General features: G+C 36.8%; 1 protein-coding gene across 6 annotated transcripts in view; it reads right to left on the reverse strand.

Annotated features, from left to right (window-relative positions):
- The window catches only part of PPP4R1 (protein phosphatase 4 regulatory subunit 1), a 64,374-nt gene that overhangs the window by 37,939 nt on the left and 9,925 nt on the right, over positions 1-16,510 (reverse strand). For 3 of the 6 annotated variants that reach the window (XM_058556718.1, XM_058556713.1, XM_058556714.1), the window contains 2 exons: positions 6,961-7,096; positions 5,692-5,798 (listed from right to left, as the gene is read on the reverse strand). In XM_058556718.1, coding sequence (XP_058412701.1) covers positions 5,692-5,798; positions 6,961-7,096 — 243 coding nt within the window. The remainder of the gene's footprint in view (positions 1-5,691; positions 5,799-6,960; positions 7,097-16,510) is intronic. The other 3 variants (XM_058556715.1, XM_058556717.1, XM_058556716.1) reach the window with 1 other exon arrangement.

Consider the following 16,510-nt stretch of genomic DNA (forward strand, 5'->3'; position numbering starts at 1 on the left):
TAAAGACTTCAGTATAGACAACAGATACCACACTCAGTTAAAAGGCACAACAGCCTGGGAGAAAATACATGTATAACAAAGTATTAATAACTAAATACACAAAGAACTCACTGTTCAAATGAATACAACAAAGAAAATAAGGATACAAATAAGCAATTCATAGGAGAAATGTAAGTGATTGAAACACATACAGACCTGAGGGATTATCAATACAAGTCATCACATCAGACCTAATTAGAACTTGGCACCTATTAATGATGAAATTAAAGTTACCTTAAGGTAAATATGCATGAATGTGTCCAGAGGAATGTCAGATTTCAACAAATAGAAATTAAACTATCAGTAGAAAATGTACTGGCATTTTACAAAGCTAAGAATCTTATCAACAAACCAATATTTGGAATTTCTATTACATGGCTGTGCCATTTGAAGTCAGACAGTATCTGAATAAAATAGAATGCTTCTGTTTTGAAAAATAAAAACTTAGTTAAAAAAAAAAGTAGACATATAAGCCTTTACTTTTTCTTTCTGACTCCGAATTTGCTTACATTGACCTGATACTTACCTATCTTTTTGAAGCAAAAGAAGGACATAAGTTACAGTTTTAGTTAAGAATGAAATCAGTAACTTTTCTTTCTTCAAAACCCTGATTAGGCAAAGAGACCAATGGAACAAAACAGAGTCCAGAAATGGACTTATGCATATACAGACAACTGATTTATAAAAAGGTGGAAGGGAAAGATAGCCTTCTCAATAAATGATGCTGTGTCAACTGGATACCCATATTAACAAAAAGAAAAACAAAATGAAACCTGTCCCCTACTTCATATCATACACAAGAATAAATTCCAGGTAGAATGCAGATTTACATGTCAAAGGCAAAAACAATAAAGCTTCTAGATTAGATAATATAGGAGAAAACATTCATGACTTTGAGGTAAGGAATATTTTCTTAAACGGGACACAAATAGTACTACCCATAAAAGAAAAGAACTTCTCTTCTGTAACAGGCACCACTAAGAGAGTAAAAAGACAAGTCAGAGTGAAAAGGATACCTATAATACACACAAATGACACAGGGCTCATAACCAGAATAAAGAATTCCTGCAAATCTGTAATAAAAAGACTGTCAATTTAAAAAAGGGGGAAGAGACTTGAATGGATATTTCAATAAAGAAGATGCAGAGGGCCGGCCCAGTGGCATAGTGGTTAAGTTTGTGCGCTCGGCTTCAGGAGCCCGCGGTTCGCAGGTTTGGATCCTGGGTGCATGGACCTATGCACCACTTATCAAGCCATGCCATGGCGGCGTCCCACATACAAGGCAGACGAAGATGGGCAGGGATGTTAGCTCAGGGCCAATCTTGCTCAGCAAAAAGAGGTGGATTGGCATGGATGTTAGCTCAGGGCTAATCTTCCTCACCAAAAAATAAATAAAATAACATAAAAAAAGAAGACGCGCAAATAGCCAATAAGCATGTAACCAAGTGCTCAGCTTTACTGGTTACTGAGGAAATGTAAATTAAAACTACAATGAGATATAAATTTAAACTAAAATTTAAAATAAACAAGTGTTGGTGAAGATGTGAAACAACAGGAACACGCATACACTGCTGGTGGGACTACAAACTGCTATACCACTTTAAAACCTCTACGGCATATCAAAGATGAACATATGCATACCCTAGGACCTAATAACTCCAATTCTAAGTATATACCTACAGAAATGTATGCGCATGAGCTCCATGTGACTCCTTGGCTCACAGCAGCATTAACAACCTAAAGCTAGAAGCAATCCATGTCTGCTAACAGAATAACGGATAAATAAATTGCAGTGTATTCATACAGCATTGCAGTATATTCACACAGTAATCACTGAATAACAATTTAAAAAATGTATAAATACAGTTACATGCAATGACATGATGAGCTTCAGAAGTATAAACAAGCGAGACACAAAATAATATATTCAATATGATTCCATATAAGGTTCAGACAGGCAAACTATACATTTAGTGGTCAAAATGTTGATTACCTTTGGGGAAGAAGGACAGAAATTAGGAGGTGCACTGAGATGGTTTCTGGGATGCTAGTTCTATTTCTTGATCTGAGTACTAATTACATGGGCCTTCATTTTGTGATACTTCACGGAGCTGTACATTTATAGTTCATGTACTTTTTGTATGGTGTTATATTCCATATTAAAAGAAAAGAAAAAAAATTTGCTTCAAGTATGTTATTTCTGAAACCCTGAGAATATACTTGTAACTGGTTTGGATTCCAAATTTACACAACCAGGAATAGTTTGAAAACTGCCTCCCTCTTCCATCCTCTCCCCTAAAACAATTACAAACACACACGCGCAAGGATTTACTCCTAGTTGCTAACAACCCTGAGCCTGGGAAAACAACTCAAAACCACTTGGGGGTCACTCCCATTCCCACAATGAAGGCTGAGCCAAACACCAAATACCTATGAAGACCCACTAAAGATGAGCTCACAATCCAAAACTATAAAAAAAAAAAGACAAGAAATGATCCTTCAGGAGTAAAAAGATTAAGACGCGATTAACGGGATTATGACACCAAGAACTTCAGCTACCATAAACAATCTTTAGAGGTCATGATCATTTTATTTTATTTTATTTATTTATTTTTTTGAGGATGATCAGCCCTGAGCTAACATCCATGCCAATCCTCCTCTTTTTGCTGAGGAAGACTGGCCCTGAGCTAACATCCGTGCCCACCTTCCTCCACTTTATGTGGGATGCCGCCACAGCATGGCCTGACAAGCAGTACGTTGGTGCGCGCCCGGGATCCCGAACCGGAGCCACCAGCAGCGGAGCGCATGCACTTAACCGCTATGCCACGGGGCCAGCCCTAGGTCATGATCATTTTAAACATTCTATTTTAAAGATACAATAAAAGGAAATATACTGAAAAGAAACATAATAGGGAAAGAAAAACAAGAGGATCTGAAAACAAAGCACTTAAAGACTCCTGAAAATAAAAATGGAGTTAACGGCAATGAAACAGTCAACAGTCAAATGATGGCAGGTTAGAATTTGGTAGCAAATACTTTGCTGAGAGAAATTACCAAAATGAAGATGGGAGTTAAAGGAGTAGAAAGTTAGAACAGGTTAAGAGCCATGGAAAATACATTTATCTAACAAGAGTCTTATATTCTGAACCACATACAAAATATCTACTCAAACAAAAAATAAACTTAAAAAAAAGGAGTTTGAGATGGAGGAGAGGCAACATTCAAAATGTTAAAGGTTGAAAATTTCCCATATCTGATGGAAAGACAAGAATCATCAAAGAAGTAGGGCAAAGTCCTTAGTAAAACAAATAAAAATAAATCTGTACCTAAACACATGACAGTGAAACTCAGAATGTCAAGGAAAAGAAGTCTTAAAAGCAGGAAGAAAAAACAGATTCCTACAAAGACTAAATGAGACTAGTAGACTTCTCAATAGTAACAACAGTAAGATGAGAATAGAATAATATTAAACTATCAACTAGATTTTTACATTTAGCCAAATGATCATTTAAGAATAATGGTGAAATGTCCTTTTCAGACAAAGGAAAAAGGATATGTCACTGCCAGACCCTCATCAATACATATCCTTTCAGAAAGAGGAAATTGAACCAGAAAAGAATCAAAGATGTACTTGATGAGGGGAAAAAAACTTAGTAAATTTAGCAGTAAATCTAAACAAGCATTTACTACATAAAATCATAAAAATGTAAAAGATAAATTTAGGGAAATAAAAAAATCAAGGTAAAAGTTGATAAAGATAAGGCAGAAGAAAGATTTAAAAATTCTAAGCTCCTTATTTCTTTAGGAGGATAGATTATATGCATTAACTTTGGAGTTGCATATTTTTCAATAGTCTTCATCTTACTTGAACATCGCAACCCACCCAGCCTACCAAGTTAGAAACCTCAGGGTCAACTCCCTCTTCCTTCATTCCCTTCAACCATCACAGTAGCCCTGAAATCCCTCCCTAGCACTTCAACTTCTCTCAAACAACAATTAGTAGAGTCTCCCAACTGGTCTTCCTGCCACCCATCTTTTTTATCAAGTCAATTCATACTGCTATTGTTCTAAATGACAAAAAATGCAAACTCTCTAGCATGGCACAGTATAGACCTTTACTATCTAGCCCTCAACTACCTTGTTTAACAGTCTCATTTTTCTAAACTATAGACTCAGTAAGTAAACTCTCTGTTGACCAAATGGGCCACTATCTTCAATTCCTCCAGCCTCTAAACCTGTCTTTTCCTCTCCAGAGTATGCTCTTTCCCTCTTTGTACCTTATCATTCTATCAAACCCAACTCAAATGTCACAAACTTTCTGAAGACAGCCCCAATCCACCCCATTTTAATTTACTGTTTATATGTAGGGTGCATTCATTAAACTGTTAATCTGATGACAGGAATTCTTATTCATCTCAGTAACACTCTAGCTTTCAATCTGGAACCTGGCATAGAGTATGCACTGTTTTACATTTACTGAATGAATGGAAAGTGTAAATGTCAACAGAGATATTTATCATGAACTCAACAAGGTGAGGACATATTTTTAAAATATATATATACATATACATATTTATAAAAACCAGCACTATAGTTGGTAAACAGTTAAGAGAAAATAAATTCCTCCTTAAAGAGTATCTATGTCTTGACTAAGAAAGGAATAACCACAATGGGAGTCAACAGTGCCAAAAATTTAAGTTAAATTGTTATATCTCTGCCAAGTCAAAAAATAAATTATAAGTTAAAAAATATAATTGATGAGACTCTCCTAAAAGTATTCTGGAACAAGCATATACATGAGCAATTACGTACAGAGAACATCATAATGAGACAGATTATTAGTAAGCTTATAAATGTTTTTCCACCCTATAAAAAAATTAAAAATATTTAAGGCTTATGTAAAGAGTAAACATATTCCCATAAAATGAATTGCTTCCTAAAAGATGAGCTCATCTAAAAATTTAAAAATCAGGCTTGTTGACTTGCCAAAAAGTTTCTTAGAAATTGCAAAATAACATATTAATAAAGAGATAATGGGTTTAAGAAAAAAAACTTTATTTTTGAACGTTTCTAAAATCAAATATAAAAATATGCTTCAAACTTAATATTAGGTTAAAATGGTAAATTTTATGCTATGCAGATTTTACCACAATAAAATGCATTTTTTAAAAACTTAATATAATTATATTCTGAGCCTCAAATAAAGTTGACCTCTCCCTTAAGCAGATCCTTCTATCTTCACTTTGGAGACAAACAGCTTTAGTCTTACAGGCGGTGATTAACATTTTTTTGCAAGAGAGAAAGCAAACAGAAAGAAAGCATTTTATATTTGCCTAAAAAAATCTACAGCTCACTCCAATCCCTTTTAATTTATTCAAAATTATTTTTTAAAGTTTTTATTAATTCTAAAATATTAAGGTACATGATGCAAAATAATGTTCTTAGATTTTTCTGATGAGAAATTCCCCAAATTAAACTAAATGGGCCTACTATAAAATTTTGGATCTTAGTAACAGATTTTTATTTTCTTGTTACTGATGGGTTTGATAATTAGGAAATCTTTTAAAGAAATCTCATAACACACTAAGTTTTTCATTAGTTTTTAGAAACACAAATTTGGTAAAGGAAACTGTTCTCTGCATAAACATATACCTGAATCATCAGCCAATCTGTTAATTCTTTCCAAAACAGCAATACAATCTCTTTCATCATCACAGACTTCCCTCAATGTATCCAGCAAACTCCGGGCCACCATTTGTCTACGTAGAAAAAGAAAATTATATAGCATTCAGTGGCGTCAATAGTTAATACAGGCATACCTAGTTTTATTGTGCTTTGCTTTATTGCACTTCCCAAATAATATGATTTTTTATAACACCCTCCACCAGCAAAAAGACTACGACTTGTTGAAGGCTCAGACGACGGTTAGCATTTTTTAGCAACCAAGTGTTTTTTAATTAAGGTGTGTACACTGGTTTATTTTAGACATAATGCTATTGCACACTTAGGAGACTACAGTCTGGTGTAAATATAACTTTTATATACACTGGGAAACCAAAAAATTCGTGTGACTCTCTTTATGGTGATATTCACTTTACTGCAGTGGTCTGGAACCGAACCCACGATATCTCCGAGGTGTGCCTGTATTTAGAATGTCAAAAGGCAGAATCCATATAGTTTTAAAGAAAATTTTTTTATATTTGTTATAACACATATTAAGTCCCTAATTTCCTAAGTGACAAATGCTAGTATGGGTCTTATTTTAACAAGATGAGACTGAACATTTACCAAAATACTTCTCATTTTTATCTAACTGATTTGACAAATTTCTAAGGTCATTTCAGCTATCTTCAATTATCATAATAATGGGAAAATATACTCATTCTTCATTATATGAAACATTATCTTTACATATTTTTACTAAATGAGTTTTACAAACCTATACTCAAAAAATTTAAGCAAAGACTTAGATTTCCCAGAAAAGTCTGATACAGGTGGACTGGGGACCAAAGTTGGAGAAACAACGCATTAGGAAGAGTGTTAGCTCTTGGTCACTGCCGTGTCCCAATCCCCTTGAACATCACCTGGCACACAGTAGGTATACAACATCATCTGTTGAAAGAATAATATACTCCTCAGTAATCACTTTATACAAATATCAAAATTATGCCTAATAGCAAACAAGTGCTGTTTTTTTTTTTTTTTTTTGCCAAAAAGCAAAGAAAGAGTGTTATATGCTTACTAGGATCAAGGAATAAACAACTATTAAAGAGGCCATGGCTGTGATTATTAATTAAACTTGGTGACTCAGGCTGTACATGTTAATAATACCAACTTTAAACCGGATAATTTTATTTTCCCTACTGAAATTAATGTAATAAAAATCATACTTCCACTTTAATGAAAAGAATATGCACATACCTGTTAAATACGTTCTCACTTGCAGCATACTTGTCCAATCTCCCCAGTGGCGTCAACATTTCATCTTGTGAGACAAAGTCCAGGGCTGAAGGTATAATAATCACATCAGACTCTGAGCTGTAGTCATCCACACCAACTATCAGAGACATCAGAAATACTCCTTACAACACTTTGAAACTAAAAAGTACCCCTCGCCTGTCTGAAGTAGCGTAAGTAAAACTGCCCTTGTTTCTGGAGTGGTACAAAGCATCACAAGAGAATCTTAGAATCAATTTAGAAACTATGAATAAATGAAGGATGCTTTCTCTCCTTTTACTACAGATATGTTCTAATTGTTTCTAGAAGCACAGGAGCTGTAGAAACTCAGTATGGGGTGATCACAGAACAGAGGGATCAGAAATGAGGGACCACAGAGACCTGAGAACTTACACGTTCAATCAGAACACTAACTACTTGTAAATAAATAAAATGTCAAACACTGATATGGTTAATCCTGCAATGCAGTCAGAGAAAAACTCACATTATATACAGAAGAACAAAGATAAGAATTACAGCAGACTTCTCATCAGAAACAATACAAGCCAGACAAGAGCAGACCAACATCTTTCAAGTACTGAAAGGTAACACGTCAACCTACAGCTCTATACCCAGGCAACACAAGTCTTTCGATAGCTTTGAAACTTGTATCTTTCAAATATAAAGGTGAAATAAAGACTTTTTCAGACATACAAAAGCTGACAGATATCATCACCAGCAGATCTGCACTAAGAGAAATATTAAAGGAAGTCCTTCAAGAAAAAGAAAATTATACCAGATGGAAATCTGGATCTACAAAAAGAATGAAGAGCATCAGAAACAGTAATTATGTGGGTAAATACAAAAGCCTTTTCTTATTTAAAAAATCTCTTTAAAAGATAATTGACTGTTTAAAGCAAAAATACGTACTGCAAAATAAAGAGAAAAAATGGACTGTGGGGTTTATATCATATACAGAAGTGAAATGTACGAATACAGTAGTACAAAGGCAGGAAAAGGACAAAGTATACCATCCTAAAGCTCTTACATGGTATGTGAAGAGATATCTATTACTTGAAGATAGACTGTAATAAGTTAAAAGACATATACTAATTATAAACTCGACAGCAACCACTAAACATCAAAAACCCACTAAAGACATATACCTAGTAAGCCAATAAAGGCCATAAAGTGGAATCATAAAAAATACTCAATCCAAAACAAGGCAGAAAAAGAGCATGAAAGGAAGAAGGAAGAGCTAGGACAAATAGATGAGAAACAGCGAGAGATTTGAACTCAACCATATCAATAATCACATTAAGTGCAAATGGTCTAAATACCCCAATTAAAAGGCAGAGATTGCCAAACTGGATTAAAAATAACATCTAACATGAAAATAATTACTTACACAGTGCAGACATTTTATACAGGTTATTCTGATCTACAATTCATAGCAAAGTACCTTATTTATTACGAATCAGAGTTGCAAAAACCATTCAGATACTCTCATTTGGTCTCAGTTCTCTCCTTTGTAACATAAGACCGTAGAGCTAGCACGACCTCAAGGGTACCGTCCTTATGCAGGCTCTAGAATTCTACGACTATGACCAAACTGTTTCATCAGCCTCACACTTGTTAATCTTAAAGATAGACATTAATAATATTGATTCTGGTCCACTGAAAGCCAGGGGCAGTGGGGAAGACTCCTAGGGTGGTGACTGTCAAACATCGCTATGTTTAAGACAAACTTGGAGTGCTTACCTCTAAAATGCAGATTCCCAGATCTCATACCCAGATACTGATTATGTAGATTTGGAGTGAGGCCCAGGAGCATTCATTTTTAATAAATACCCCCATTAATTCAAATGTGGATTGTTGAACAACCATATTTGAGAAACATACTCCTGGAGGGTAACAAAATCATATTTTGCTTCAGCTGTTGTCACCACTCAATCAATCATGGTTGCCAATTAATTTAATCACGATGTAGTCATAGCAAAAGTGGTGTGAAAAGGGCAGAGGCTCTTTAACGTAAGACAGATCTGGGTTCAAATCTCATGTTCTGCTACTTCTAAACTACCTGTGTGAACTTACTCAAGTACCTATTTTGGGTCTGTTTCCTCATCTATAAAATACTTGCTTGTTGTCAAGACTTTTAAGACACACATACAAAGATAATGTGTATGAAATATCTAATATGGTGTCAGGCAAATAAGTAAATGTTCCTTCCCACTCTGCTTTTTGGTTTTTTTCTAGATACAGAGAATCTCAATGTGGTTTCCATGTGTTTTTAAATGTTTTCATTCATTTCATTCAACCAGTAAGTAGGACAGCATATATACTGTAACTGCCAGGCACTCAACAAGGAACACAGATACAAAAACTGGACAAAAAGTGTATGCATGTAAGTATATATGTACCTATATATGTATATATGTGTGTGCATATATATAGACATATATACTTTACTAAGAAAAGATACATGGTATAAGAGTATATACATACAAAATATGCTGTTAACTATTGTACGTTGTTAACTATTATAAGTCTGCCCTGGTGAGTAAAAGAAATCAAACCAACTCTTGGAAGACACACTAGAGTCTGCCAAGCAGGACAGAGGGCCGGAAGAGGGCATTCTAAGCAAAGAAATCCAAAGATAGGGAGTCCAGGAAAACCCATGTCATGTTTAGAAAATTACAAGTAATTTACTACAAGTGGGGCACAGGGTTCATACAGAAAAAAGGCAGGAGTAGGGGAATGGAACAGAACGAAATCAACTTAGCCTTCTAAATTTTAAAGAGTAACATTATTATATTTTGCAAAATCCTCTTACCTGGCTAGAGAAATCACATTACCACCCTGTAATTAGAAATGGCATTTGAGATTTTCTAAGCAACAACTTAGTTAAATTCAACAATTATTTCCTTTGAGCAATAGACAATTCCAGGCAGTGTATATACTTATTCAACTGTGCTATAATAAAAATTGATTAAAATGATCAATTATTAATTAAAACCATCATTTATTTTTTAAAAATTAAGAAAGAAGGAAAGATCATGATGTCTTTTCCAACCTAAAGACCTCTCTGTCTTTATGCAGCATTCTAGGAGAACCCCAGGCCTCATGTCACTCCTCTTCCAACCACCCTACACTCTTAGTTGTCGAGGAGCAAAGGAGGGAAGGAGCACATAGGAGGCCCAGTGCCCTCAAGAATATAAAATTCTAATCCAATGGAGACAATTCTAGTTCTACCCGCATCAATACCATAAGTAAGCCTCTTTTCTATTCCTCCATAACAATGCTCAGATACACTACAAATGCATGCTAACTGCATGCTCACTCAATAAGAATTTTGAATCTACAGTAGTCCCCGTCATGCGTTGGGGTTATGCTCCAAGACCCCCAGCGGATGCCTGAAACCTCGGACAGAACCAAACCCTACATAAACTATGTTTTTCCTATACATACATACCTATGATTAAGTTTAATTTATAAATTAGGCACAGTAAGAGATTAACAACAATAACTTCTCTTTCGAGCATTCGAATTGCCAGCATCACTACTCTCGTGCTTTGGGACCACTATTAAGTAAACTAAGGGGTACTTGAACACAAGCACTGTGATACTGCGACAGTCATCTGATAACCTAATGACTCCTAAGTGACTAACAGGCAGGTGGCATATACAGCGTGGATATACTGGGCAAAGGGGTGATTCATGTCCTGGGCAGGAAGGAGCTGGACAGTGCAAGATTTCAACATGTTACTCAGGACAGTGCCCAATTTAAAACTTATGAATTATTTATTTCTGGAATTTTCCATTTAATATTTTCGGACCCAGCAGACCATGGGTAACTGAAACTGTGGAAAGTGAAACCGTGGATAAGGGGGACTACTGTACTAGTCTTAAATCTTACAATTCTCTCAGAAGATGTTCCAAATCTTTATTGTATTATAAGTCCCCAAAACAACCCTCAAAAAGAAATCACCTTCATTCCTACCTTACTATCATACATGCATTTGGTGCACTCTATAGTTGCCAAGTCAGGGTACAAAGTGCCAGCAACCATGAGAACAAAAGCAAGGGAGAGAACAGTTTGAGCAGTGCACCTGACCACCATTCCGCTCCTTGACCATATATATGCTTAAGAGCAAGAGAAGGAGATATAAAAGTGTTTCAGCTGTTCTCACATACATCTCAAAATGGAGCATCTCATTCCCACTATCTAAAGATATAATTTTCCAACAACATGGCCTTTAAACATCAACCACCTCATCTAAGACTCAACTACAGAAACAATGTTACAATGGCAGAGGGAAAATATGGCTGTTAGACTTGTAAATATGGCCATGCATCCCATACTTGATGAGCAATACAAAGGTTAATTAAGGGCAATTCTGACAGCATGGGTTTTTTCCTGACACACTGAGTCTAGAACTTAGGCTTGCTATTCTCCAAAATGACTTTTTCAGCAAACTTCTTAAAGGTATGGTTCCCTCTGCAGCCTTCACCTCCTCATCAAGACAAATTTAATCTGTCCTATTTCTCTTTCACTCTTGTGACTCTTCTCAAAGATGAGCAAAAATTTGCCATTTTTGAGGGCCCTTCTTAGACCTACTGTCCTACTTCTCTACAGCATTTGACAAGGCTGACTCCCCCTAACCCAACACCCACCTCTTAAATACTCTTTTCTTGGGTTCTCTGGAAGTACACAATCCTGAGTATTTTTCTACCTTTCCGGACTATTCCTCTTTACTTCTTTCTGACCCTTTTATATAGGTAGTTTCCCTCTTTTTGTCCTCATCCATTTTACACACACATACTATCCTCCCCTTGATAATTCATAGCTTCAACTATCACTTACAATGTAGATGACCCCCAAAATTCTCCTGCCCTAATCCTGAGATCCATATTTGCAGGTACTTCATAGAATCTCCACCTGAATGTCACATTTGTTCTGAAAAATAACCTGTCCAAATTAATCTTATAGAAATCAGCCCTTCCTCATGACTTTTCAATTACCATCATTCTCCCCGGTCACCTTGAGTTCCCAAACATGAGGTCTTCAGTTATTTTTTAACTGTAACTTTCTTGCCACCGTATCTAATCAGTTGCTAAGAACTACAAATTCTACGTTTATAAAGTATTCTGTATTCCCACCTCTCAGTTCCCAATATCCTAATTCAGAGGCTGGTATCTTTTGCTTAGAGCAAACTGGGGTATTCAAACTCCATGAGGTACATGAAGATTTTCCTGGGAATATATCAGATGGATAATGTGTAGAGATATTCCAGACCCCAACTTCCAGGACCGCTCTATCACCAAAATGTGCCTGGGGGGTTGGATATACGCTTTCCCTTTCACAATCTTCCACCACCCATATCTCTAAACTATCTCAAGGCTCCCTGCTGCAGTGCCCCAAGGCAGAAAAAACCTAAACAAACGGAGCCTCTGAAATACTGATGAAAGTCTTAAAGAGATCAACTCTCTAAAGACTATAATCAATACTTTTTTTTACAAGTCAGGTATTTTTCAATCCTTTGCTTTTCAAAAACACTGAAAGACTGATTGTGAGAAATAACTTTTGCGGGGGCCAGCCCGGTGGCGAAGTGGTTAAGTTCTTGCGCTCCACTTTGGCAGCCCGAAGTCCGGGGTTCGCAGGTTTGGAAACCGGGCACTGACCTACGAACCGCTCATCAAAGCCATGCTGTGGCAGGCATCCCATATAAAGTAGAGGAAGATGGGCATGGATGTTAGCCCAGGGCCAGTCTTCCTCAGCAAAAAGAGGAGGACTGGCAACAGGTGTTACCTCAGGGCTAATCTTTCTCAAAAAAAAAAAAAAAAAAAAAACAAACTTTTGGCACACAAATTGGAAGAAGTTCAAGCAAATTAGTGGCATTGCTAACAAAACCCTTTTCATCAACTTATTTATGTCAAAAAAATTTCTCAGTGCTTAGAGTTCTTAAAATAAAAGGTAGAAATTGATGCTATTGTCTCATTCTAGCAATAAATCATATTAATCCATCAATACATGAGTTAACTATTTTTAAAAGCCCCATCCATTTCATTGAGAAGCCTATTCAATAAAATTTTGTTTAGTAAGTGTTTATCATCATTCGTACTATATTCTGGATGATCGACTATTAATAACAATGGAAACAAAAAATTTTTAAAGTTTTATGGCCACAGGAAATTAAAATTTTCAATTTTTCTTTATATACATATTTTTGGTGCAAAGAAATGTGATAGGGCAAATCAATAAAACTTTTAAGTATAAAAATGTACTAGGGTACGGGCTGGCCCAGTGGCGTAGTGGTTAAGTTTGTGTGCTCCGATTCAGCGGCCTGGGGTTTGCAGTTCAGATCCAGGGTGCGGACCTACGCAATGCTCACCAAGCCACGCTGTGGCGGCATCCCATATACAAAATGGAGGAGGATGGGTATGGATGTTAGCTCAGGGCCAATATTCCTCAGCAAAAAGAGGAAGACTGGCAACAGATGTTAGCTCATGGCCAATCTCCCTCACACACACACACACACACACACACACAAATATATATATATTAGGGTAAAATTCTGTGTAGGAAATAGAAAGAGATCAAGGAAAAAAAAGAAGTGTAAAATTCCCAAATTAACGAGTTTACTCTTGAATTTTTGAAAATGGATGATAGTGGGTATCAAAGTGCTATGGTATTTAAAGATTTTATTTATTTATTTTTTTCCCCCAAAGCCCCAGTAGATAGTTGTGTGTCATAGCTGCACATCCTTCTAGTTGCTGTATGTGGGACGCGGCCTCAGCATGGCCAGAGAAGCAGCGCGTCGGTGCGAGCCCGGGATCCAAACCCGGGTCGCCAGCAGTGGAGCGCGCTCACTTAACCACTAAGCCATGGGGACGGCCCTGTGCTATGGTATTTAGATTCCGTTTTTAAAAGTGATAACAGTTTTATTTTTAAAATAACTTTAAACTTTAAAATGTATGAGAGATACAGTTTTCACAATTATTTTAGGAGGTATACAGTAATTAAGTTTGAAGACCACTGCCCTAGACTATTACAACTGCCTCAATCCATCTACTTCCAGTCTCTCCTCATTCTAATCCAGTTTACATATCAGAACTACTTCAATCTTCCTAAAGCACTACTCTGTTCAATATACTCCCTGCCCTTCCTCCCTTCCTCTCTTCCCCGCCCCCAAACCTCCCAGGCATCTGAAGGAAGGTACCACTTGCTCATGCTGTAATTCAAGGGCCTCCATGATCTGGCCCCAACCTCTTTTCCTCCCCTGCACATAGCCCATGCTGGGGTCCGTTTTCTGCCACATGCCCCATTACTTTCCTGTCTTATATGATTCTATCTGCCCCATTTCTGCCCTCTTTGTCCTCATCTCCGTTTACATTTGAAACTGACAAACAGCCATTGATGACTAAGTAGCTAGGAACTCAAGTTTTTTTCCTTTTTGCAATTACTGATTGTAGCTTTTAGCTGTTCGCCCGCCCACTGTTAACTGTGCTGATATCAAGGCAATATGCTATCTGACTCCCACTAGGTTCCTATAGATAACAACTCCTTGAAGCCTGGGCCACCATGGTAGTAGATGTTTGAGCTGTTTTTCAGGAATTAGAGCCCCTTGTCCACTTCAGGCCGGTTGAGACCACCAACCCATAAACTGGGCCCTCCAAGATGTCCGATAAGTGACGTTTTGACATCAAGAGGCTAAAAACTCCACTCTCAGGTCATGCCAATGCCGTCATTTTGTGAACACGTGTCCTACGAAAAGTCATGAAGTCTGACTACGCTTGTGCAGATCATCAATTACCTCACCTCGCCTCACCTCCAATCATCTATCTCCACATTTCAGACCACTCTGCCCCCTACCCCATAAATACCTCTGAGCCCCTATTTTCGGGGAGGTGCATTTGAGACTTGTTCTCCCATATTCCTCACTTGGCTGCCTTGTGATTAAACCCTCCCTCTGCTGCAATCTCGTCCTCTCGGTGTTTGGCTTTCTGGGCAGCAGGCAAAACGAACCTGCTTCGGTAACACATTTACCTATTTACAAATACCATTTAGGAAGCATTTCTATTCTTTCTAATTAAGATCTCTTCCTCCTTTGAATTCCCCGAAGTCTCTGGGGGCCCTTGCTTTTACTTCACCAGGAATTACAGTGTTTGAGTTATTTTTTCCACTTTTTTTTCATTTTCTTCTACCTCTCCCTACAGCAAACACAGATAAATTCCCTGAAGACAAAGATCGCCTTGCTAATCTTTTTATTACCTAAAAAACAGAATCTAATTGCTTCTCCTGAAGCATGCACATTCATTACTATTTGTTAATGAAAAGGTAGTCCATAGAGATACTTGAGGGGGCAAGGAAGGATCTTTTCACCATACTTTACCCTCCCCTAAGATATTCACAATATATTAGCATATTAATACCTTTGAGAAGTGCTACACCAAAGAGAATTGGTTAATTTGTACAACCTAACTTAGACCAAGCTTGATCAGAACATCCTCCTTTTCTCCACATAGCCTCTAATAATATCCCTAAAACAGAAAAAAGCTGATAGTCTGCCCCTCCCTTCTATTATTCCCTTGATACTGCTTAGGCCACAATAAACTTGACAAATTTTCTTTTGTTTCCCCAAGTCTTTATGTCTTAGAAAATGAAAGATAATGAGGTACACCATAGAGATTTAATTATTTTTATAAGAGCTACCTTAAGATTTGGGGCTTTAAGTAATATTTTAACAAATAAACAAACAACAAATAAATAGGGAGGAAGGGCAAGCTCTTCTGTAAAGCAGAATGCCAGCTAGTAAATGTAGTTGATTCAGGTAAGAACCATCAACACACTAACACTAAAGGGTAAAAGTTTGTTTGGGAATGGGATATTTCCCCAGCATCAGATTATTTTCCTTACTAATTACAAAAGGAAAAAACAGAATGTTTAAGCGCAGAAATCTGGCAGACATCACCTTAACCAAGTGGTTAAAATCACCACTACCAATAACGGACAACTGACATCAGATGTTTCTTTAGATGAAGCACTGAGAAAAATCACAGTATTACTTACGATAGTATTCCTGTCAAAAAAAAAAAAACGATGGATGGCAACTAGACTTTTGGTGGTGAACACGATGCAATCTATACACAAGCCAAAATATAATGATGTACACCTGAAATTTATATAATCTTATAAACATTATATGTTTACATTGTTATAAAACCTCAAAAAAAATCATAACCCAAATCAAATCATGAGGAAAAAGATAAAACCAAATTGACTCTTCTAAACAATGTTACATTTTGTGAATTTGATTGCTAATTGTGAGAGAATGGCCTTGGTTTTAGGAGATACAAGCTAAAAACCTCTACAATTTATTCTCAAAAGGTACAACAAAGAAGTTAAGATTAAGAATAATGTATACCAGGGCCGGCCCCGTGGCTTAGCGGTTAAGTGCGCGCGCTCTGCTGCTGGCGGCCCGGGTTCGGATCCTGGGCACGCACCGACGCACTGCTTCTCCGGCCACGCTGAGGC

The sequence above is a fragment of the Diceros bicornis genome, chromosome 16 (genome assembly GCF_020826845.1).
Source record: "Diceros bicornis minor isolate mBicDic1 chromosome 16, mDicBic1.mat.cur, whole genome shotgun sequence".
In the NCBI taxonomy this organism is placed as follows: domain Eukaryota; kingdom Metazoa; phylum Chordata; class Mammalia; order Perissodactyla; family Rhinocerotidae; genus Diceros; species Diceros bicornis.